At 40.6% G+C, this 21886-nt stretch overlaps 2 protein-coding genes across 2 annotated transcripts; one reads left to right on the forward strand and one right to left on the reverse strand.

Annotated features, from left to right (window-relative positions):
• The first annotated feature begins 214 nt into the window (after positions 1 to 214).
• Positions 215 to 19094, forward strand: evpla (envoplakin a). Its single transcript, XM_069697163.1, has 23 exons — positions 215 to 642; positions 1191 to 1629; positions 6880 to 6979; positions 7075 to 7229; positions 7487 to 7610; positions 9412 to 9543; positions 9667 to 9708; positions 10260 to 10421; positions 10591 to 10698; positions 10815 to 10910; positions 11058 to 11168; positions 11759 to 11905; positions 12067 to 12218; positions 12331 to 12428; positions 12574 to 12746; positions 12929 to 13104; positions 13335 to 13473; positions 13595 to 13788; positions 14204 to 14354; positions 14499 to 14582; positions 14814 to 14921; positions 15005 to 15097; positions 15241 to 19094. Exons 2-23 carry the CDS (start codon positions 1571 to 1573, stop codon positions 18637 to 18639), a joined length of 6003 nt encoding a protein of 2000 aa, XP_069553264.1. The 5' UTR covers positions 215 to 642; positions 1191 to 1570; the 3' UTR covers positions 18640 to 19094.
• Positions 19095 to 19446: 352 nt separating this feature from the next.
• Positions 19447 to 21868, reverse strand: ten1 (TEN1 subunit of CST complex). The gene is made up of 3 exons (XM_069697167.1): positions 21729 to 21868; positions 20918 to 21075; positions 19447 to 20422 (listed from the first exon to the last, which is right to left on the reverse strand). Exons 1-3 carry the CDS (start codon positions 21815 to 21817, stop codon positions 20271 to 20273), a joined length of 399 nt encoding a protein of 132 aa, XP_069553268.1. The 5' UTR covers positions 21818 to 21868; the 3' UTR covers positions 19447 to 20270.
• Between the last annotated feature and the right edge of the window lie 18 nt (positions 21869 to 21886).

The raw sequence follows: 21886 nt of genomic DNA on the forward strand, positions 1-21886 counted from the left end.
TCTCCTTTTTCCATCATCAGTTCACTTTTTGAACTTTTTTTTTTAATGCTTGAGACTCTTTGACTTTTGGTTTTCCCACCATTGTCCTTCAGGCTCTCAAACAGTGTCTTCAGAGACAGCTGGGGATTCAGTGCTTTGCTCAACAGCTTATTCTAACAATCATAAATGTAGGTGTTTGAAAGTACCCTCATTCCCTCTCCCTTCCACCATTACTACAGATTCAAATCTCCATTTTTCTGGGAAAGGGTTTCTCGCATATTTTATCATGAACAGGAAAATTAGCCTTCCTTCTATTCATCATTTTCAGCAGTGTTTTTTTTTTCTTTTCAATTTTGATATTTAAGGTTAAAATATTTCATCACTTGGGAGTACTCATATATATGTTAACACCAGATAGAGTATCTGTTTTTCCAGACAGGTGGCCGCACCCAGAGAAAGCGATTGGACCAATCAAAAATGTGTGCTTTCGCAACTCTGCTGCAAAGAAAGCTGTCCGGCTGCATTCCTCGCAATGACTTCCCATTGTTGACATGCTTCAGAGAGACGCCCTGATCCTAAATAAATTGCACGTCTGCAGATGCTGCACAGGAGACTTTTGCGACAGATGGAGACGTCTTTAATCACCAACACTGATATATGAAGGTATTATGTAACTCGTCGTTGACTAGACACTGTCTGTGTTTGGAGTTTATCTTAGCCCTGACTGAAGGTTAATACAGAGTTGAGTCAGGGTGACAATGAGCATGAATCAATTCCTAGTGTTACATTCAATGTTAAATACTAAAATTGGATGAAATCAGAGGGAAAATAGACAAAAGTTGAAAGAAAATAAAGTAAATATGGTTTTGTTCGATGTAATTTGTGAACTAAAGAGAGGCTACTATCACCTATGTAGTTAGTAATTTAGTGTTCACTCTCCACATGAATAATCAGCTGTATACCAACATTATAATGCACTTTTAAAGTGTTTCTTATTATTTTGGGGAAATTTTATGCCTTTATTCGATAGTGACATACAGATATGACATGAAACAAGGTGAGAACAACGCAACCTCATTTAGTGACATGTTTTCTTCACTTATTTGTCAGATTTGGATTCCCTCATTGCTTGATTTGATTATTCCCAGCTGCATCCTATTTATTGACCCAAATAAAGTGTTTTTTTAATTTTATTCCATTACTCCCGGCAGGAATCCAGTGTCCATCCATCCTTGATAATTGAAGGGCCCCTGCAGCCTGTGCAAGATCTGGGAGTGTGTCAGGATGAAAAGGAAGGGCCGGGCCGAAGGTGGGAGGAGAGCTGAGTGCGGAGAACAGGTCGGTCCGGTCCTCCGCCGGTTAACCTGTCTGGGAGGAGCCGCTACAGTGTTAAACCCAGTGGTGACATGAGAGTGTGAGTGTTTGTGTGTGGTCGTGTGTGCACGTTTGAGAGAAACCAAAGAGAGAGGAGACACAACTTGGGAGTCAAAGGGTGAGGAAGACAGAGACGAAGAAGGAGTAAGAGAGAGAGAGAGAGAGTGAGAGAGATTTCTGTGGGATCTCTGCGTGACCCCCCGCCAGGTCCTCCAAGATGTTTAAGAAAAAGGAGCCTAAGGATGGTACGCTCAAGGTCTCGGGCAAGATCAACAAGTGAGTTTCTCCCTTTATGAGTGCTTCAATGAATGAGTGGTGACACTGTATCTCGGTCATGTTCCCCCTCTTCCTGTTCTTCCACAGCCGTGAACTGTGTCATGTTTCCTGTACGTGCTGCTGTCCTCGATCTCTCTCTGCCTGTTGTGGTTCACCTCCTCTTACATTGTGGCCGGTTTAGAAAAGATTTTAATATTTGCTGAGAGACTGTCTTCACCAATTTCAAGTGCTGAGTTGTGTCAAAGTTAATCCTCACAGCTGGTGAAAGCTAATTGTTACCAGAGTCTGAGGTCAGGTTTACTTTGTAAACATGAGGTGGGACAGCGTCCTTCGACACATCAGGTGGAACAAGTGAAAATGTGTTTACAGCAGGATGTCAAAAAAAGACAGAAATCTTATCGTCTGTTTTCAACCTGCTTCTCAAGAAGAAAATGGAGACAGCTAATAAAATATTTGCATTGGAGATTGTATTTCAGTGAGAAAAAGAAACTGTTTGTCCCCAAAGATGATCAGACAGCTGTTATTCCTCCAAACATCACGTGTCCCATCAGGCTTGGCAGTTTAAAATGAAGATATGTGTGACAAACAGCACGTTTTTAAATAATCCTCAGGTTTGGCAGGTGATTGTGAAATGTTGAAGACATGATGCCAAATTTTTTAAATAAACAAAGTTTAAGTCATTTTTAATGTGTTAAACTTCAGACGCTAAAATAGCTTAACGTTCATTCGCTGTGTCCACGTTAAATTTGCTACAGATGAACACAATAACTGAGTTGCAAACGTTCCTGGACGCAAAGGATCAGATGATTTCACTCTGTTATGTCTGAGTAATGGAGAAGGATCAGTGCAGGTTGTGCTGACTTGACTTTGATGATTTCATGAACATAAAGTCTCTATATTCACCTTTGTATGTAACATACTTTGTATGTATTCAGGTGACAGTTGCCCTTTTTGTTCCTGTCGGACGTCACCATACTGGCGTGATTTGACAGTTAGGTAGTGACCAGGCGGTGGTTCCACCTTTCTCCTGCCCCGAACATGTTGTCTGTCCTGAGGTGTGATGAGGGTGTGGCTGTCCGGACTGCTCAGCTGGTTTCTTTCTCTTATGTAGGCGTTGGTTCCCTACCTTACATTATGGTGTGGCACGAGAAACACTATTTGTTTCATTCAACCATTTTCATCATTGAATAATTGGTTAATTGTTTAGTCTGTGAAATATCAGTAAATCCACTTAAAAATGTCTCGAAAGTGACATTTTGAAGTCTTTGTTTTGTCCGTCCAACAGTCCAAAATGCACATCCCCAGACACTGAAACCAGCAACTAACCATTATTTTCATTATCTATTAATCTATCAATTATTTTCACAATTAATCAATTAGCTGTTTGGTCTTTAAATATTACAAAATGGGGAAAATGGACACAAGTGTTTCCCAAAGCCCAGCCTGATATGTCTTGTGTTGTCCTGACAAAAAGTCTATGCCTAAAAGATTTTCAGTTTATTATCATGGAAGACTAAAAGAACCAGAAAATATTCACATTAAAGAAGTTGGAATCAAAGAATTTTTACATTTTTGCATTTACAAATCAGAATTGACTATATGATTCAGTTGTTTCATCTTTAGTGTAAAATAACAGATGAATCAAACATTTCACTGGATTCACACCTGCAGTGTTTAACCACTTAACACAGTTTAACACAGCGTGCGTATTATTCATGTTGTGGGGACATAAATCTGTTTAAACTGTCACATTGTGGCGACTCGACTTCTTTTTGAGGACAGAAAGGGAGGGGAAGAGCAGGTCTCTGGGAAATGAATGCAAGTCAATGTAATGCCCTCAGAAAGGATGGAAATATGGCAGAGTGTTTGTGTGTGACATCTGAGGATGTCAGTTGGCAGAAAAACCGACAGTGTCGCCACATCAGGGAGTGTTTGCGCTACGAGCTTTGTGATCTTACAACTAGCTAAAAAATGCAGACAAGCCCTTGAAAATTATGCGGGTTGTCCAGTCGTACTACTTTCACGTCAAATCGGCCACAACTGTTAGCGGTTCAGCTTTACTATCATCGGCATTCATAAATGAAACAAAATGAGCTATTTTCAATACTATATTTATGTTTATAGTTGTATTTTGACCAAAGTACCTTCTTTGCCACTGAAAGTTGTTATTTGGCTTCTTTTTTTTTTTTTTTTTTACTTATACAACACACACCAACAAGTGCGACCTTTCTTTCAGGTCTTTGTCCACTACTGATTAGGGAACAAGTTGTACTTGACAGCTCAAATAAAGAAAAAAAAACGTCTACCAACCCTCTAACCACTCACACACAACCACACTGCCACCAGCTCACAGTGGCTCTAATATGATTAAATACAACCAAAGTAAGTCAGCAAAAGAAACTTTCAGCACATTTCAGTTTTTATGTTTGTTTGATTGACAACATTAGAATAGAGTTATATCATATACCACAATCAGACTTTATTCATTTCCATCATCACACAGTCCACCAAACTTCAAGACACACTCAGGCCTTCAATGTCTGACTTTATATCAAACATGTCAGGTGGAAAAACATGCAGATCGGTGTCAGATCATTCTGCTTATGGGTCCTGATCATCACTGACTTTTTTTTTTTTTCTAGTTTTTTTTAAGCAGTGAGAAAAATATAAAACACCTCGCTCACTTCCAGATGAAGCTGAGTCCGAACAAAAAATAATTACTGCTTTTACAGTTTTACTCATAACCAGAGGAGGTCATTTAAACAATGGCACTTGTATTTCTTAAGAAATAATGCTGGCATGCTCACCACCCACCTACCCCCACACACACAAACCTGCCTCTCCTGCTGAGTGAGTGGGAACAGGGAGATCATTGTGAAAGTGGCTGCAGAACCAGATCAGCTCGCAGCTCAGTGACTCAGAGCAGGAGAGAGACATGACTCCTCATTCCTCTGTCACTCCATCATCACAGAACTCTGTGAAATTACATCGAGGCAGCCCTAAATCTGTCTTACTTGTTTTCTCCTCAGGGGGATGTGTCTTTATGCTCTGAGATAGCTGTGGTATGTGTGCAGGTCAAGTTACCCAGAGAGGTGTTCGATGGATTGACGGCATTCTTTGGTTCAGGGTTTTACATTGGCATCATGTCAGAATGAATGCAGTCTTTTCAGGTTGGAGATGCTTTAAGGCTCTTATACCTAACTGTATCATCTTCTTCCAACTCTTCATTAAATGTACACAAGGTTTACGCTGAGAGCAAACAAGCTCTCATCAACTGCCACCTTTTTCATATTTTTTTCATCATTTTTAGATTCAAACCCAAGATTTTGTGTTTTTTAACAGAATATTCTAGCTGTGTTGTGCATCATGTTGTATAGACATTTGTGGAACAATCTCTCAGGTGAAAAAGAAAGAGTTTAACATGCAAAATGTCATCACATTTTGATTGATCTGTGAAGAGGAGCAGTTTATGTGGACTTGTGTTGTTTTGTTCACACAAAAGAACAAAGTTTCTCGCTTCACACAGCTGTGATTTCCAAGTGATGTGCTGCATATTATGAGGATGTATCGCTGAGTTAAAGGGTCATACAAAAGAAAATATCAAGTAATTTTGCAGCCCTGGCATTAAATAGCACTTTGCCGGTGAATCAATGTGGGGTCAAATAAAAATATATTTCTATGTACAGATATGTTTGTGAGGAGGCTTTACTGACCACGCCAAAATGGACACATTAAGTCTATTGGGTAAAATATTTGTTAAGTTGCTCTTCGATGAAATGTTGTTCTGCACCTGATTAGGTAGGTAGGTAGGTAGGTATTTACTTTATTAATCCCCGAGGGGAAATTTTTTCGCTACAGCAGCATACATACAGAAGCAATAAGACAATAACAGAAACAATAGAATAAAATAATAGAATAGAATAGAATAATATAATAATAGAAAAGCAATCAAATAAAATAGCAGTAAATAGCAGTAAAAAATATAAATATAAAATATAAAATGCACAGTATATACAGTACATTATATATCTATATATATTATATACAAGAAACACAGTCAACATATATATATATATATATATATATATATATATGTATATATATATATACACACAGTACAGTATATATCTATATATATAATATACAAACAAACCAAGAAACACAGTCAACAGTGTTATTGTACTGTGATGGATTTTGCCAGAGGTGAGTTATTGTACAGTATTAAGAAAGCCAACTAGTTTTAATTAAGTGCAAAGGCAGCACTCCGTGCCTGCATATTTGCCTGTTTGCCACAAATGTGTCTGCAAAGTTCCCTTATTGTCCTCCCTTGTATAAATACACACCTTCACACATGTTTGCACACACTTTGATTTAAAGCACCTCCACCTTAATCAATCACCCCCTCGTCATTTACTCAAACCCACCACATTTAGTTACCGAAATAATTGTTTGCATTAGATTACAACATCATCCTGTGTTGTCTTCATTCAAACCATAAACTGACCTATTATTCAGTTTTATAGCTGTAGTAGGCGCCGCTTTACGTTTCTCAGCCAAACGAGTGTCATTGAGTGCAGTACAAACAGTGACAGAGGGGAGTGGCACCCACTCAGTCAGCCGCTGAGGAATGGTGGAAATTTAAGGAACGCCTCGGGTGTGGCGCGCTGACCCCACGGCAGCCAGATAGGCCGAGAAGCAGGGCTTGATTCTTCAGGTGATGTGTTTGATCTTGATAAACAGGCATCAGTCAGATGATGCACGAGTGAAAAGAATAAACGTAAAACTGCCTCAGGGCTGATTTTTGATGGTGGACATGATCGATATGTTGACTTTATTGTCTTTGTCCATAAAGTTTTATTGTCTTGTGTTAAAAAAAAATTACATTTTATGGTTTGAGAGAGTAGTTAAAATGTCCCCATTTTCTCTTCTGCTGATATGCCATTTAATTTGTTGAATATAATTGATGAACCCAGATTGTGACTTCACGTGTTTCCTGAAGTTCACTCAAATTTAGGACGTTTTTTTTCATAAACCAATATTTAAGTCCTGATCAAAGTCATCGTCTGTCAGTAAGAGCTGCTGTCTTTTATGAATGTTTGAAAGTAAAACTGAAGGCTGTTAGGAATTCCCAGCCTGCTGATGAGTGTCAGCAGTCACATACAGAGGATTGATTCTGGATGATGCCTGGACTGATCTGTGGTTCTGGTTCAACCTCTGACCTTTTTGTGTCCCCTACCCCTCGCCCTGCAGGTCCCAGGCCAGTAGCTTGGCCTTGCTGATCGCCCAGATGCAAAAAAATGCCGATCAGGTGGAGAAAGACATCTTGCGGTCGGAGGAGCTGCTAGCTGTGGTGAGAACAAACAAACACACTGAAACACACACTGATGCTCTGATGTCCTTTTATGTCCGATCACCTGCTCACCTCTGTTCTTTTACTTCCTCCAGGATGCTGAAAATGACAAGAAAGAACAGCAGCTTCAGCATCAGACTGTGATCTCAGAAAAGCTGGGTGAAGCTGAAGGTCTGATCCAGGACCTCTTCCTGAATGTTGACAAAGCCAAGAAGCTCAAACACCCTCAAGCCAGAGAGATAGAGAGCGAGTGAGTTGATACAGAACAGAGGAATCAGGGAAGCTGCTCAGTGGTGTGAAGTGGGGCCCCTCAGCTATCTCTGAAGGTTTAAGGCAGCATACAGCAGGCTTTAGCTTTAAAACAACAAAATGTTTATAATATAATTTGCACCATTCAATTTTTTATTTCAGGTATCTTATTCATTAATTTATTTGTTCATTTGATATTGAATACATTTGGCTGTCACAGATATTAACCAGAGTTCTTTGTTTCTCCGGTGACTCCAGCGTCATCCAACTCCATGAGCGCTGGCTGAAGGACTGTGCCTTCTACCGAGACATCTACGAGCAGATTGACGACGTGTCGCTGATGCCCAGAATCGACTGGGCCCCCGTTTTGAATGACAAGCAAGTAAGTACAGTAACATTGCCTGAACATCTATAAGGATCAAATCAGCAGAGTTTTATATTTGTGCTGTAAAAAGACCAAACCAGTGATGAATTGTTCACAATGACATGTATTATCTCTGCAGCCAGAGCCTGACACTGTATTTTCTATTCCTCTGTGCCACAGAGCTCCGCTGTTGTCTAAAAACTATTAAAACTCGTATTTTGATTTGATCTCACACACATCATCCTGCTGCTCTAAGTACTTACTTGTGAACTTAGGGCCTGATTCACTAAACATTTGCGTGTGTAAAATTACGTGCAAATTCCACACCGGCTGCAAAAAGATGTCCAAGCAGATCGACTAACAACGTGCAGTGAGGATTGCATCTTTTGAAATGTGCAATTTAATACACGGTGTCCATTTTGCGTGTTTGCCTGAATGCACTTGCAATATTGGGCGTTTCTGCTTGAAGGTGCAAAATACTGCAAATAGAAAAATGTTGCACCTGCAACAATATTTACTAAACCTGAAAGTAGAAATAGGAGAAGTGATTGTGTGTGTATTTTAGTACGACTGAAAGGAACGTATTAATCAGGTGCGCAAATCTGGAGAGACGACTGCTCTTATTGTGGTGAGAAGGAGATGCAGGGAAACCAAAGAATACGTTGAGAATGTGGTTTTACACCTGTGGAAACATTTCTGAGATGACAGAGGGAAAAATTATTCAGACATAGTGTTTGTCCAGCGATGACATTTCTGAGTTATTGAATAAACTGAAGGATGATTGACAGCCAACAACACGGAGGAGCCACGAAATACCATCAATTAATAAACTTCTTGCGACTCAGCATTGTCCGGCTTCTGGGTCGTTCCAGCGTGTAGCTGCTTGGATGTCCCACCCAGTCCTGTTATTCAGGTGTGCTGTCACATGTCCTGAATGTGTCCCTCAGAATTCACAGGTAGCTTCGTAAGGTTCACGAGCACTCGCGAGGCACTAAGTGAAAAGTCACCTGTCATCACAGAAAGATCTGGACCTGCTGATCAGTGTTTGTTAGAGGATCTCATCTACCGTCCCTCCTCTTTTATTTGCCGACGTTATATTATTTAGCCTTTTATTCGCCTTTTGTTTTTTTCCCAAAGTATTGACTTTCTTGTTAATAATCTCCTATATAGAATTTTGTTCTTGTTATATTTATATTTCTTCATTTCAATGGGATCAGATTTCCTTTTCCTTTTGCGGTCGCTCTGTTTTCCATTGCAGGAATCACTTTAACACGCGCAAACCCCTTTGCGGTTTGCACCTGATTTCAATGACGTAATTACTTTTAGTAAATTACCCGCAAAACGGGTGCAAAAAAAATTTGCAAACCTTTGGAAGGAACACGCAATTTGTACCCTTTATTTGAGATTTGAGTAAATCAGGCCCTTAATGTTTTGTTAATTTGAAAATAATCCCCAACGAGGCTTTAGAGGTTTATTGAAACTTCATATCCGTGACTTTATTTGAAGACTGAAATCTGCAGTAGGGAAGTGAAAGGGCCACAGACAGGGGCATAGTTTGATTTTGGGCTTTTCATTCGACTGCATGACAATAAAAAAAAAAACCCACCAAAAACTCCAACCTCATCCTTTAAACTCATTATAACAGAAGAGAACTTCATTCCTGCTCTACAGGTAGTACATACTAGACATTATGCTTTACAAGTTGTCCTTTCCCTGTAATACACCCATCAAACAGCACAACTGTTGTGTGCCTTGGCCTGACAGGTTATTTTGTCTCTACATACCACTGACTGTGTTCCTGTGGTGTCTGTGCTCTCAGAAACTGGCGAACTCGGAGGAATACGGCCCCACCATGACCGACCTGGAGAAACAGGTCGCCGCTCACAACATCCTGCACAAAGAGATCGAATCTTACAACTCACAGCTGTGTGTCAGCTCTGCTGGCAGCAAGGTGAGCACGCATGTTTACATGAAAACATGCTCACATGATAGTCTGAGTGTGCATTTATCTTCTGCAGCTTTCTTCTAAAACAATGTTTGAACCTATGATACATGTTGCTGTCTTGTCTTGTAGGAGAAATATACAGCACTGAAGAAACAGTACAATAATCTACTGGTGAGTTTGTTTGTTCACAAATTTATAGTTTATTTTTTTTATTTTTATGATGAAAATCCTTGAATATAATGACAATGAATAATTACTTAATTGGTGGATCAAAACAAAATATATGTTTACCCATTCACCTAATTATTTAGAACAAAAGTTTGATCTTTTGTCAAGTGTCTCAGATTTAATTAATTTAGTTCATTAGTGAATTAAATTCCATAATAATGAAGCAAATTTTTAGCTATTCCCTTGCTTTTGGTTTCTCGATGAGAAATACAAAGAATAAAGTTCAATATCAACTTCAAATGTCTCCTAGTTTGCACTTTCAGAACTTTTTCTGGTTGTCACTGCCTTTTATTCAATCAAATAATTACTCAGTTCTTACACTGCACTGTAACCTTTACTCTTTTAACTCTTTTTAATTTCATCCTTTGTCTAATGTTGCTTTCACATTTATTCTTTTATGTTTTAATTAAAGCAATTTTAATTTCCTTGTTGTTAAAATGTGACTTACAAATACTTACCTGGAATTTATTTACTGTTATTCCTGCTCTCCTCAGGACAACTCCAAGTGGCGTCGGCACTACCTGAACAGCCTGTACGAGTACATGCAGAGCGGCAACAAGGAACTGGCCTTCCTGGAAGAAGAACAGGACAAGATCAAGAAGCAGGAATGGAGTGACTGCATGGTGGACCCGCCTGACATTCGCAGGCAGTATGAGGTCAGGACTGATGTGTTGTTAAACCTGAGCAGTGAAAAATATCATCCCTGGCAACGTCCATGTCTCAGTAATGATATGTTGTGGCTTGTTTGAAATGATGGACGATGTTTGTTCTTTGCTTCGATGATCAGACACATAAATGATGCTACTTTAATTCAATCCCAATCAGAACTTCAAGAACAACAGCCTGCTGTTACACGAGAGCGAGGTGAACAAACTCCAGGATGAAGGAGACAGAATCATTGAACTGAAGCACCCTGCCAGTGCCACAATAAAGGTAGGCAAAACTTAAAAAGCCCAAATCTCTATTTGTAAACATCATCATTTTCGCTCTCTAAAAGCCATATTGAATTCCATTTAAATCCAAGTTAACTCTCTGCGTTACATTTTCAGGCTCAGAGAGATGATGTACGAAATGAGTGGCAGAAATTCCTCAATCTGTGCATTTGTCAAGAGACACATCTGGACAACGTGGAGGAATTCAAAAAGGTGGGACAGACTGCTTCACAAATTTTTCAGTATATGTGAGGACATGAGATGATTTTGTGACTTTTTTGATGCTCCAAATGTATTTTCATGTCAGGCACTTTCTTCAGGTTTATTAGACTAATACAAAATATTTTGTGCTTTCTCCAGTATCAAATGGACACTGAGCAGCTCTCAGAGACACTGACCAAACTCAACAACAGCCTGGACCCCAAGTCTATCAGCAAAAAGAACAACTCGGAGACACTGCTGCAGCTGGAGGTGCTTTTACAGTCACGATTACAGAATCAAGTACTGGAAGAAGAAAATTAAGCATGTTTACTGCTACAAACTATCGTTTAAGAATTATAGAAGAGTGACAGGGAAAGTTGAACAGCGAGCTGATAAAAAAAACTTTAAGAAGAAAATAAGAAATAGGAAAAAAGAGAGCTAGAAGGTGGGATAAGAAGACAGAGGTATCAAATACTGAAATGCTAAAAGGAGAACAAAAAAAAAAAATTCAACAGCACATTCCTTTGTGATATCTGATTGAAAAACCTAAAAGAGCTAAAAAAGTACAAAACTTGCATTCGGGAAAAAAAAAAAAAAAAAAAATCAACAAACAACTAATCCACAAATAAATAAGGCCATATTCCAACAGCTTTACAAAGTTTAAATAGAGGAGAAACAGAAATACATTTGACAGAATATTTCACTATTTTATGGGTGTTGAGGATTTTTCAAGTTCAACAACTGTATTAAAACAGTATTTAAGGATAAAAGCTTGAATAAAGACTATTGGATCATGTCTAAAGTGTGGATTTATTTCTATGACATAACTATATTTTCCGCTGTGTTTTTATTCCCACCAGGGGGAGGAGAAGGCTGTGCAGAACTGTGAGCAGCTACTGGCCGACCTGAGGAGACGCAGCACCACCATCGCTCCTCTGAAACTCAGACGCAATACCTCAAACAGACCTGTCACAGTGGAGGCCCTGTGTGACTGGGAGACAGACAAGGTGGAGCTTGAATCTTTATCAAATATAAGATACAGAAATCTAGACTGTGGAACATCTGCAGCTGAGGTGTTTCGGCTCAGTTGGTCTTTACACATTTCTCTTAAGTCTTTGGCCTCCAGACAGTGATTTTATTTTCTTATCTATCCTTCATCATTATCTAGGCTTCTCTGTCGAGAGGGGAGAAGTTCACCCTGAAATCAAACTCAGATGAGAACTGGGATATTGTCTCCACTAATGGGGTGACAAGTACCTTCCCAGGAGTTTGCTTCCAGATTCCACCACCTAACCCTGAGGCCATTGACAAAGTGGACCTGTAAGTAGCACAAACCTGTTTTACTATACAATGAAAACCAACAATGCAAGAGCTTGTCAGTAATGCTGTTCCTTTTTTCTGTCCCTCTTTTTCCATGATTTTAATTCAATAGTTTGGGCAGTGAACTGACAGACATCAAGAAGAGAAGAGTTGCTCTGGCAGCATCCCTTAAGAACCACAAATCAGATGTCTCCAGGCTACAACAATCAGGTGGTTGTCTATGAATTAAATGTAAAAGTATCTTAATTCATTCATTGGTTCTATAAACAATGATACATGTTTTCTACATGCACAAATAGTTTTAAGGTCATGATCAGATCAGTGAAAGAACTAACATCTCTGTTTCCTCCTTCAGCCCCAGTGTCTTCTGCCCCACTGGACCCGAAAGTAACGGCCCTGACTCAGCAGCTGGACCAGCTGGACGGTGACCTGGCCTACGTAGAGGAGAGCATGCTGAACCGCCTGCGAGCTCCACTGAGTCGCACTGATCCGGCTGGAGATCTGTCCGACAGGCTGAAGAAGCAGGAGGTGAGACAAATAAGCTTAAATCAACACTGACAATTAATTTAATCTGTTATAGATCTTGTTAGTTTGTTTTCTGCAGACATTTTTTTTCAGTCTGCTCTTTTTGAAATGTGTGAAGAGCTGCAAATCTAATTCTTGATAAATCCATGTATTAATTAAAGTATTTAAATATTTGCCCTTTACAGGAAGCTGCCAAGGCACTGAAAGCTCTGCAGCAGCAGAAGCAGGAAGCACAGGCCAACCTGCAGCCACTCCTGTCTAAAGACCCCAGTGGTACCTCATCTGCACTGCCACTCAAACTCACTGCTGCCAACAACAAGTATGACAGCATCGCTGCACTGGCTGACCTCTACAATAAGAAGTAAGTGGGTTGTGTTTTTTTGTTTGTGGAGAGGGGGGAATTGCACAAATGCAAAGGGTTTAATTTCCAATGAAAATATAGTGCAGGTTTTAAAATGGAAAATGTTATTTCTTTTCTGTTATATGACACCTGTCATATTTTAGAGCTTTTCATCTGTCTGTCTTTGTCGAGCTCTGCTACTTAATTTGATAATCTCAGAACACTTACCACTTCATTCATCTTTCTTTCAGAGCAAACTCGTCTCTCAACCTGCAGAGTCAGATTAAGAAGGCGGACGGTCTTGTCTCTGGGTTTGAGAAAAAGCTGAGTGAAGCTGGTCCAATCCCTGATGGCCCAAATGGAATTCAAGCCTGCGTAGAGGACATTCAGGTATAGAAGTTTGCTTCTCTGCAGTCCTTTAAAACCGCATCTCTAAAAAGCTGAAGGCCCTTCCTCTACACAACTTAGATTTGGACATTTATAACCTCAATGTCTCCTTCGTTGTATTCAGTCCCAACAAAAGTCCGTGGCAGCAGCTCAGGAGGACATAAAGACGCTGAGTCAGGATCTGGAGACAACAGAGCAGCTGTGCAGCTCCCTTCAGCAGGGCTACCAGGAGTACTGCCCCGACATCCAGCGCCAGAGAACAGAGGTCAAGCAGCTGCAGAACCGTTACATGAACGTCGCCAACCAGCTGAAGGAAAGGTGAGTTAATAGGGTCAACTGAAAGCCAAACAGCAGCAGGTTTCACTTAGACAAATATTTATTGATCTAATCAATTAGTTTGATGGGTCATTTCATCTCCTACAACTGTGATTAGTCGCAAGGACCAAGGGGTCACAAGATAAATCAGAGGGATTGGGATGAGAACAAGCATATTGCATACATATTTTTGCTATGTATATCAAATGTTCCTTTTTTAATATTGTGAAATCCAGATAGTTTTTCCTCCTCAGCTCATTTAAAACATTTAACATGGAAATGGAGAATCATTTTTGGTTTGACTGCTGACAGATAGAAAATACAGTATGCAACCCGTGCAACAGTGTGCAAAACTTTGCTACTTTACTGAGAAACAGGCAGACTACATTTAAGTTCATACCTGTCATATTCCTTGCAGAGACAACATTTTACAAGAGGCTGCAACCAAGAACCAGGAGTTCCAGACCACAAGCAAATCCCTGAACTCATTCCTGAACAACCTGCCAACAAACCAGATAAACAGCAATGACGATTTGTCCCAGGTCACTGCTAAGCAGGGCTCTCAAGAGGTGAGATTGTCTCCCTAACTATACAAAAGTACCATGTGGAACATCCACTCCTTCTCTTTTTCTTTCATTTATCATGTTTTCAACATTCATGAGACAATATCAATAACTTAAAGCGATTAATGTCTGTTAAACCTTTCTCTGTAGAGGTTGATGGATGACCTGCAGCGGAAGGAAAATGACATTGACAGAGTGGCTGTCCTCTCTCAAGACCTGCAGTATCTACTTAATGTAAGATTAAAATAGTATATAGAATAATATACATATGACATTCATTATATAAATTATCGAATACATTTGTGATTTTAAGGATTAAAACTGTAAAGAAATCATCTCTAATTTTACCACTACAAACAAAATAATGTTCTTTTTAACCCATTCAAAAATTAAGTTATAAATGGAGCACAAATAGCAGTTAAATAATAAATGAAAGAACCTGAAGGCCTCTTCATATCTCTACAGGAGTACGAGGCCAACGTTGACAAATACAACAGTACACTTGAGGATGCCGGCACCACAGTTGCAAAGAAGCCTCGTATGCTCACACTTTCCGATTCTGTTCATAAAGAGGTAATTTTGATATGGTTTTAACATAATGTGATTTTGTTACATTTATTAAAAAGTCAATGTGACTGATGGCTCGTTTATTACAGGAAAAAGATCTGATGAACCGTTTTGCTGAAGCAACAGCTGAAAACACCCAACGCCAAAAACAGATGAGCTTGGCTAAGAATCTAATTTCACAAGTAAGAAAAAAAACATGAATGAAAATCATTTATTTTTCTTTATATGAGTTTTTCACTATAATTTATGTTCTTCATAAAGCTAAAGCTACATCACAAATCACGTCACAACTTATTGGCCAATAAATTTGCTTTTCCTGCTGCAGAATGAAGAGAAAGTTCAGCTGGTGGCAACGCAACAGGTGCAGCTTGAAAGCCAGCAGAGGAGTTCCTTTGAGTTGGACAGTCTGCAAAAAGAGCTGAACGAAGAGAAGGACAGGACAACTCATTCTGAGGTGGACCTGAGAAACTTCAAAGAGAGGATGATGTCTCTGAAGAGTCGCAGAGGAGTGGAGCGTGTTGAGGAGAAAGAAGTCCTGCATTACTACCGCGACCCAAAGCTGGAAAGTGATTTGGCTGACCTACAAAACATACTTCACGGGGAGGTCCTGAAGCATAGCACCACCCAGACAGAAATTGAGGTGTTGAACAAGAAAATCACCATCCTGGAGGACACCCTCAAAAACACCAAACCAAAACTTGTGACCAGAGAGGTGACAGAGTTTGAGAAAGATCCCCAGCTGGATGTAGAGGCTGCCAAGTTTAGAGACGAAATAGCAAGGATGAGAGATGATATTCGAGTGAGAGATGGGGAGCAGATTCAGATGAAGACAGAAGTCACTATTCTCCAGCAGAAGAAACCTCCCATCAAAGAGAAGGTTGTTAAGAAGGAAGTGATTAAAGTGGAAAAGAACCCAGAGATGATGAGAGCAGTGCGCACATTTGAGACGGAAATTTCAGATGAGTCCAACAAGACCAAGCTCATCAATGATGAAATCTTCCAGACCAGGAGTCAGATTAATTCACTTGAGAGGATGATTCCTAACATCCAGCCTAAGATCATCACTAAAGAGGTGAAACAGATCGAACAAGACCCAGACCTTATCAACGAGTCGAAAAATATTCAAACAAGTCTGGAGAAAGAGAGGATTGATAACAACTCCTTGTCCAGAGAAGTGGTGGAACTCCACAGCCGCTACAGAGATGTTCAAGACTGGAAGCCAAAAATCGAGATGAAGGAAATTGTTAATGAGATCTACCGGATAGACCCAAGCACAGAGGTGGAGATTATGCGGCTCCGGAAAGACATACAAGACTCCGGCAAGCAGAGTTCTGACCTTGAGAGGGAGATCACCCATCTCTCGACTGAACTGAATGTTCTCCGTTCAGAGAAGCCCAAGATGGAGCTGAAGGAAGTTCTCCAAGAGGTGGTCAAAGAGGAGAGAAGCCCTGAAAATGAGAGAGAGATTCAGAGGCTCAATGATCAGGTGAACCATTTACACACGAATTACAACTCCCTCGAGGACCAGGTGAGACTGCTCAGGAAAGAGAGAGATGAGTGGAAGGCTGAAAAGTCCAAGGTAGAGACCAAACTTGTCACCAGAGAACTCATTAAGTATCAGCCTGATCCTCTACTGGAGAAAGAAGCTGATCGCTTGAGAAGGGACGTGCGTGAAGAAGCACAGCTGCGGCGCTCCATTGAAGAGATGGTGTTTGACCTGCAAAACAAATACATCCTGTTGGAGAGACAGAAGCCGGAGGAGAAAGTGGTTGTGCAAGAGGTTCTGCGTTTACAGAGGGATCCAAGGCAAACAGTCGAGCACGACAGGCTCAGCAGGAGCCTGGATGACGAAGTAAAGAACCGGCGTCGTATGAATCTGGAGCTACAGCAGTATAAAACAACGGTGGAAGACAAAGAGAGGCTCCTCAGAGACAGCGACGAGCGCCAAAAAAGGATTCAAGCCGAGTCTGAACTCAGAGAAATTCGACTGCGCATCACGCAGCTGGAGAATGCGCCACCTCCTGTCGAGGAAAGCATAGTTGTCGAGGAGGTACTGAAGGTTGAGAGAGACCCAAAACTGGAAAGGATGACAAACGGCCTGCGGTCAGACATGGACAAGGAAACCAGCGATAGTCTGCGTGCTCAGAGAGAGATCCACAACATCACTCTAAAGCTAAAAATCCTGCAGAAAGAGAAGTCTGGTGAAAAGACGATATACAAAGAGGTTGTCCGTGTTGAGAAAGACCAGGCTGTTGAGGCCGAGAGGGATCACCTGAGGGAACAGGTGTCACAGAATAGATTTGCCAGACAGGACTTGGAGGATGAAATTAGACGTCTCAACGAGAAAATCAACCTTTTGATGAGCTCCAAATCCAGCACTTCAAGAGAGGAGACAGACCTCACTGTGAACAGAGATGCCTTACAGAGGGAGAAGGACAACCTCACTCGGGAATTAAGAACACTGGAGGCCGAGAGACACAACATCGGCCTGTCTTTCCAGCAGCAGAGCCGACTGATGAGTGAAAGAACGCAGATGGGCAGGCAGAAAAGCCTGAAGATGACATCTGACGTCCAACGCCTGGAGAGGGAGATTCTTGATGAGAAAGACAAGATCCATCTGCGAGACACTGCCATCCGCGAACTCCTGCTGAACATGCAGAAAGAGGAGCACGCAGAGACAAGGACCAAAGAGACCAATGTCTCCACCAAAATCACAATTTTGGATCCAGAAACAGGCAAAGACATGTCTCCTTATGATGCCTACCTGCAGGGTCTGATTGATCGTCAGCAATACATCCATCTGCAGGAGCTGGAGTGTGACTGGGAGGAGATCACCTCCATGGGACCTGATGGGGAGACATCTGTACTGCAGGATCGCAAGAGTGGAAAGCAGTACTCCATCAGAGATGCCCTGAAAGAAGGAAGTCTGACAGAGTATGATCTACAACAGTACAAACAAGGCAAGATCCCTATCTCTGAGTTTGCCCTGCTCGTTGCGGGAGACAATAAGAAGCAACCCAAGTTCAACTCAATCGTCCCAAAGTCCACCACGTCAGTGAAATCAGCCGCCCCAGACCTCTCCACTACTAAAGAAATCCAGCCAGTTGCCGGAGTAATGGATACAAACACTGACACCTGCTTTACAATACGCGGTGCCACCCTGCGTAAACTGATCGACCCAAGTACCGCCCAAAGGCTTCTGGAGGCTCAGGCAGCGACAGGCGGCATCATCGATATCAGCAACAAAGAGAGATGCACAGTTCACAAGGCAGCAAACAGAGGCCTCATTGAGGACAGTCAAGTCCAGAGGCTGCTCAATGCACAAAAAGCGTTCGCTGGAGTCGAAGACCCCATGACCAAAGAGTGTTTGTCCGTGGGAGAGGCTGTTCAGAAAGGATGGATGCCAAAGGAAACCGCCACTCGCTACATGGAGGCCCAGCACCTGACCGGAGGGCTGGTCAATCCCAACACTGGCCGCAGAGTCAGCATCATGGACGCCATTGCGTCCAAAATGATCGATAGCACCATGATGAGGGAGATGCAGGCAGAGACAACCTACATTAAAGATATTGTGGACCCAATCACAAAGGAGAGGATCAACTACAAACAAGCTCTGGGGCGCTGCAAGAAAGACCCGGTGTCAGGCTTACCAATGCTGCCTGCCTCCTCCAAAGAGTCTGGCTACACTTCAGGTTCCAACTCTACCAGATATTCAAGATTCTAGATATGTTTACTATGTGAAGTTGTCTGGTCTGTAAAGTGTTGTGGTAAAAAATGTATATTAGATAGGGGAAGCCCATATGAAATCTACACATTATTCAGAATGTACATTTTGACTCAGGAAAAGTCTTCGAATGCAAAAGCTTTCTGTCTCACCATAATGATTGCTGCTGAGTTGTATTTGTTTACCAAACATGTCTGATGTGGGAAGATTTTTTGGGGGATTTAATTTAAAAACATAGAGTATAAATGCAGTTTATCTTCGATATTATTGCGTTATTAGGGATTACTGGGACATGGTGCAATGCTGTTTGCCAAGATTGATTCTGTATTACTCGTGGGTTATTCTTGACACTGTTCACTTTAAACTCAATCCTGTTTGATACTTTATGAAAAAACAAATATCAATAAATGTAAATTATAAGAAAGAGAATCGAGTCATCAAAATAATACACACAACCAGGTTCACCAGACATTTTTTTCAACCTTTTGAGAAAAGTAATATAAGGTTAGATACTAAGAATATAGTTAAGACACACTCTTTTCTTTTCTTTTACCCCAGCTTGCTATTTTATTCACCACAAGTGTGTCAGGAAGAAGAGGGTGTGTTCCAACACTGATATCAAATGACAAACAAAGATTACCACTCCACTCAGTTTACAAGAACATTCTGTTTGCCACTATAGGCCATTAACCACTGGATGTTATTTCAACGATGCATCGTCCTGTAATATAACAGTTCCCAACCGGTGGATCGGGGCCACCAAAGAAGGTGCTAGGATAAATCTGAGGGGTCACATGATGAATACACAGATGACAAACTAATAAATATTACACTAGTATGCTATTTAGCCTTTTTTCTTTTCAGTTAGTTGATATTCTCACCTCTCAGTTTCAGAAAGTAATTGAAATGAATATGCAAGGAGTGCTCTCACTGTTTAGGATTTTCAAACACATTGGGGCTGCAGTTACCGACTGATCTGAAATATCAGGAAAACACTGGAAAATGATTGTTACATTATCCTAAAATACCCCCAAAAAATCTTGTTATTTTTTCAACAGTCCAAAACCTGCAGCTATACAGTTTGCTGCCTTTTCATTTTAAAGATAGTATAAAATATCCACAGTTAATTTTCATCCATATTACATTATATTATGCTTGACCCATATAATACACGTATTGTCTGGCAAAACACATTTTTGAATGATATCAAACCCGAAGTTACATCAAGATGATGGTTAAGACTAGTAACGTCCACGTAATAAAAAGGCAGCACAGAAAACATCTAATATCAGATGTCTCAGCACTGACAGACGGGGCTGAAGATGCACCATATTCATAAGTCATGAACCCAATACATCTGCTATTAATTCTTCAACGACCGAATCTGACAGCCAGATGTCAGTGCACTAATCGGGGGCTTTAATGATTAAAAAGTAATCCCTGGTAAAGTCTAGAAAACAGTTAAGGTCAGAGGTAGGCAAGACAGAAAGGTAAACATGTGTCTTTTACACTGAACCAAACAGTTGTCAAGTTCAATGGAGTTCACACATCAGCGTAACAGCTGAAGAGGCAATGCTGTAGCCCTGACAACCAAAGAGCGCCCTGAGTAACCAGAACAACAAAGACCCTGATCAGGTTGTATCTGCAGGTTTTACAGGACGACCCTGTTTGCTCTCTTTCTCCTCGAGGAAGCTCCTCTGTTCACTGATGGCTTTCTGCAGAAGGGCAATGTTTACACCATCAACACAGTTCAGCACACGGGCGCGGATCATCACACCAACCCCTGTAAGACGAGGACAAACGGATACAGGATGAGCCCAGTGATCAGGAGTTAAATACAATAATTAAGGGAGTTAAGTTTAAATAGAGGCAAACAAACACAGATGTTTAAACATTAGTGGCCTTGAGGCAAGAGGTAAAAAGAAAAACAGCATTCAATGATTAATACCAGATATGAACAAGCTGACAGTAGATTCATGGTTCATATCTTTCCACCAAATCCTGTGATGGTGAATTATCATCTGTGAATTTACTGTCCTATAACATTTTTTGGACATGATAATCTTCAAAACCATTTTACTTACTTATCTACTGCTGCCACTGTGACAGCTTCCTGACACACTATATATATTGGTATAATATATTGTGGTCTTTGCACATCTGGTAATAACCAGCCTTCAGATTGTCAGTCTGTTTCTTTTGACTGATATGAAAGACAAGAAACATCTGCAGTTTGAAAATCCAAACAAATACATGAGGAAAGAAAGTCTTCTCTTACCCTGATCATGTTCTGTCTCACCCAGAACGATGTACTGGGCTCCAATTATGGGGTTAAAAGGCTCCACAAACAAGGTGCGGACAATTACGTGGTGCTCTTTGGAGGCATGCTGAGCTGACAGTGTAGCCCGGGACTCCTCAGGCAGGTAGCAGACAAGTCTGGAAAATTGATCAAATAATTTCAAGGTAGTGGTGAGAAAGTTTAAATATGTAAGCCTGGATGATAAAATCTGATCTTTTATATTTTCTTTTTGGAGGTGTATTCTTAACATTTGTACATGGAGTATTTATACATGTTCTCATGTAATTTATGCTCATATTTATATTACTTTAGTCAATGATTAGTGGTTTGTTTATGTAATAATACTTTTGTTCTGTTTGCAGAGCTTAAACCCCACATGCACACAATATATACATATATATTGCTTAAGTTCTGCTATATTGTTGAAATATGAACTAGACTAATAAGTAGACACTAGACAGTTAGAACTGAGCTTTAGATTTGTGAGACCTTTATTCTATTTGTGAAAATAGACAAAAACTGATTGTATCTTCATTTGGAGGCAAAATTTTAATGAAACACCCAAGTATTATTTCAAATTTGTAGTAGGCTACTTCTGTTCTCTTTCTTGAAAAATAATAATTATTGTTTTTCATTCCCACATCAGATCAAGTCTAAAATAAATATTGGACTTTGACATGCCGCACCCGACTTTTTATGATGATATAAATGTAAGACTGTCTTGTATGAAACAAACAGGTGGTTTTCCAGTCAGAGCATCACAACTGATACGCTGTGAAACAAAACCCACCTGCCAAATGTCCTCACTGATTCTCCTTCCTGCATTGCCTCCGAATTCACTTCCCATGGGAAATGATAAACTGCAGGTGAGGGAAGCATCGTGGTAAACAGTCTCGTGAATGAAGTGAAACGTTGAGGACTTCAGGGAAGGCTGGATACTTCCGTGGT

Source organism: Brachyistius frenatus, unplaced genomic scaffold (assembly GCF_029030835.1).
Source record: "Brachyistius frenatus isolate BFR_SWC_R1_liver_20210118 unplaced genomic scaffold, ASM2903083v1 Contig_23, whole genome shotgun sequence".
Lineage (NCBI taxonomy): Eukaryota > Metazoa > Chordata > Actinopteri > Embiotocidae > Brachyistius > Brachyistius frenatus.

Bases quoted from the DNA above. Each gene is read 5' to 3' on its own strand.
- evpla (XM_069697163.1), top strand. From the start codon at position 1,571: ATGTTTAAGAAAAAGGAGCCTAAGGATGGTACGCTCAAGGTCTCGGGC. The intron at 10,699-10,814 runs GTAGGCAAAACT...TTACATTTTCAG, and splicing joins CTGCCAGTGCCACAATAAAG to GCTCAGAGAGATGATGTACG. The intron at 14,583-14,813 runs GTAAGATTAAAA...ATATCTCTACAG, and splicing joins ACCTGCAGTATCTACTTAAT to GAGTACGAGGCCAACGTTGA.
- ten1 (XM_069697167.1), bottom strand. From the start codon at position 21,817: ATGCTTCCCTCACCTGCAGTTTATCATTTCCCATGGGAAGTGAATTCG. The intron at 21,076-21,728 runs GTGGGTTTTGTT...TCAATTTTCCAG, and splicing joins TCAGTGAGGACATTTGGCAG to ACTTGTCTGCTACCTGCCTG. The intron at 20,423-20,917 runs GTAAGAGAAGAC...CTCGTCTTACAG, and splicing joins TGAGACAGAACATGATCAGG to GGGTTGGTGTGATGATCCGC.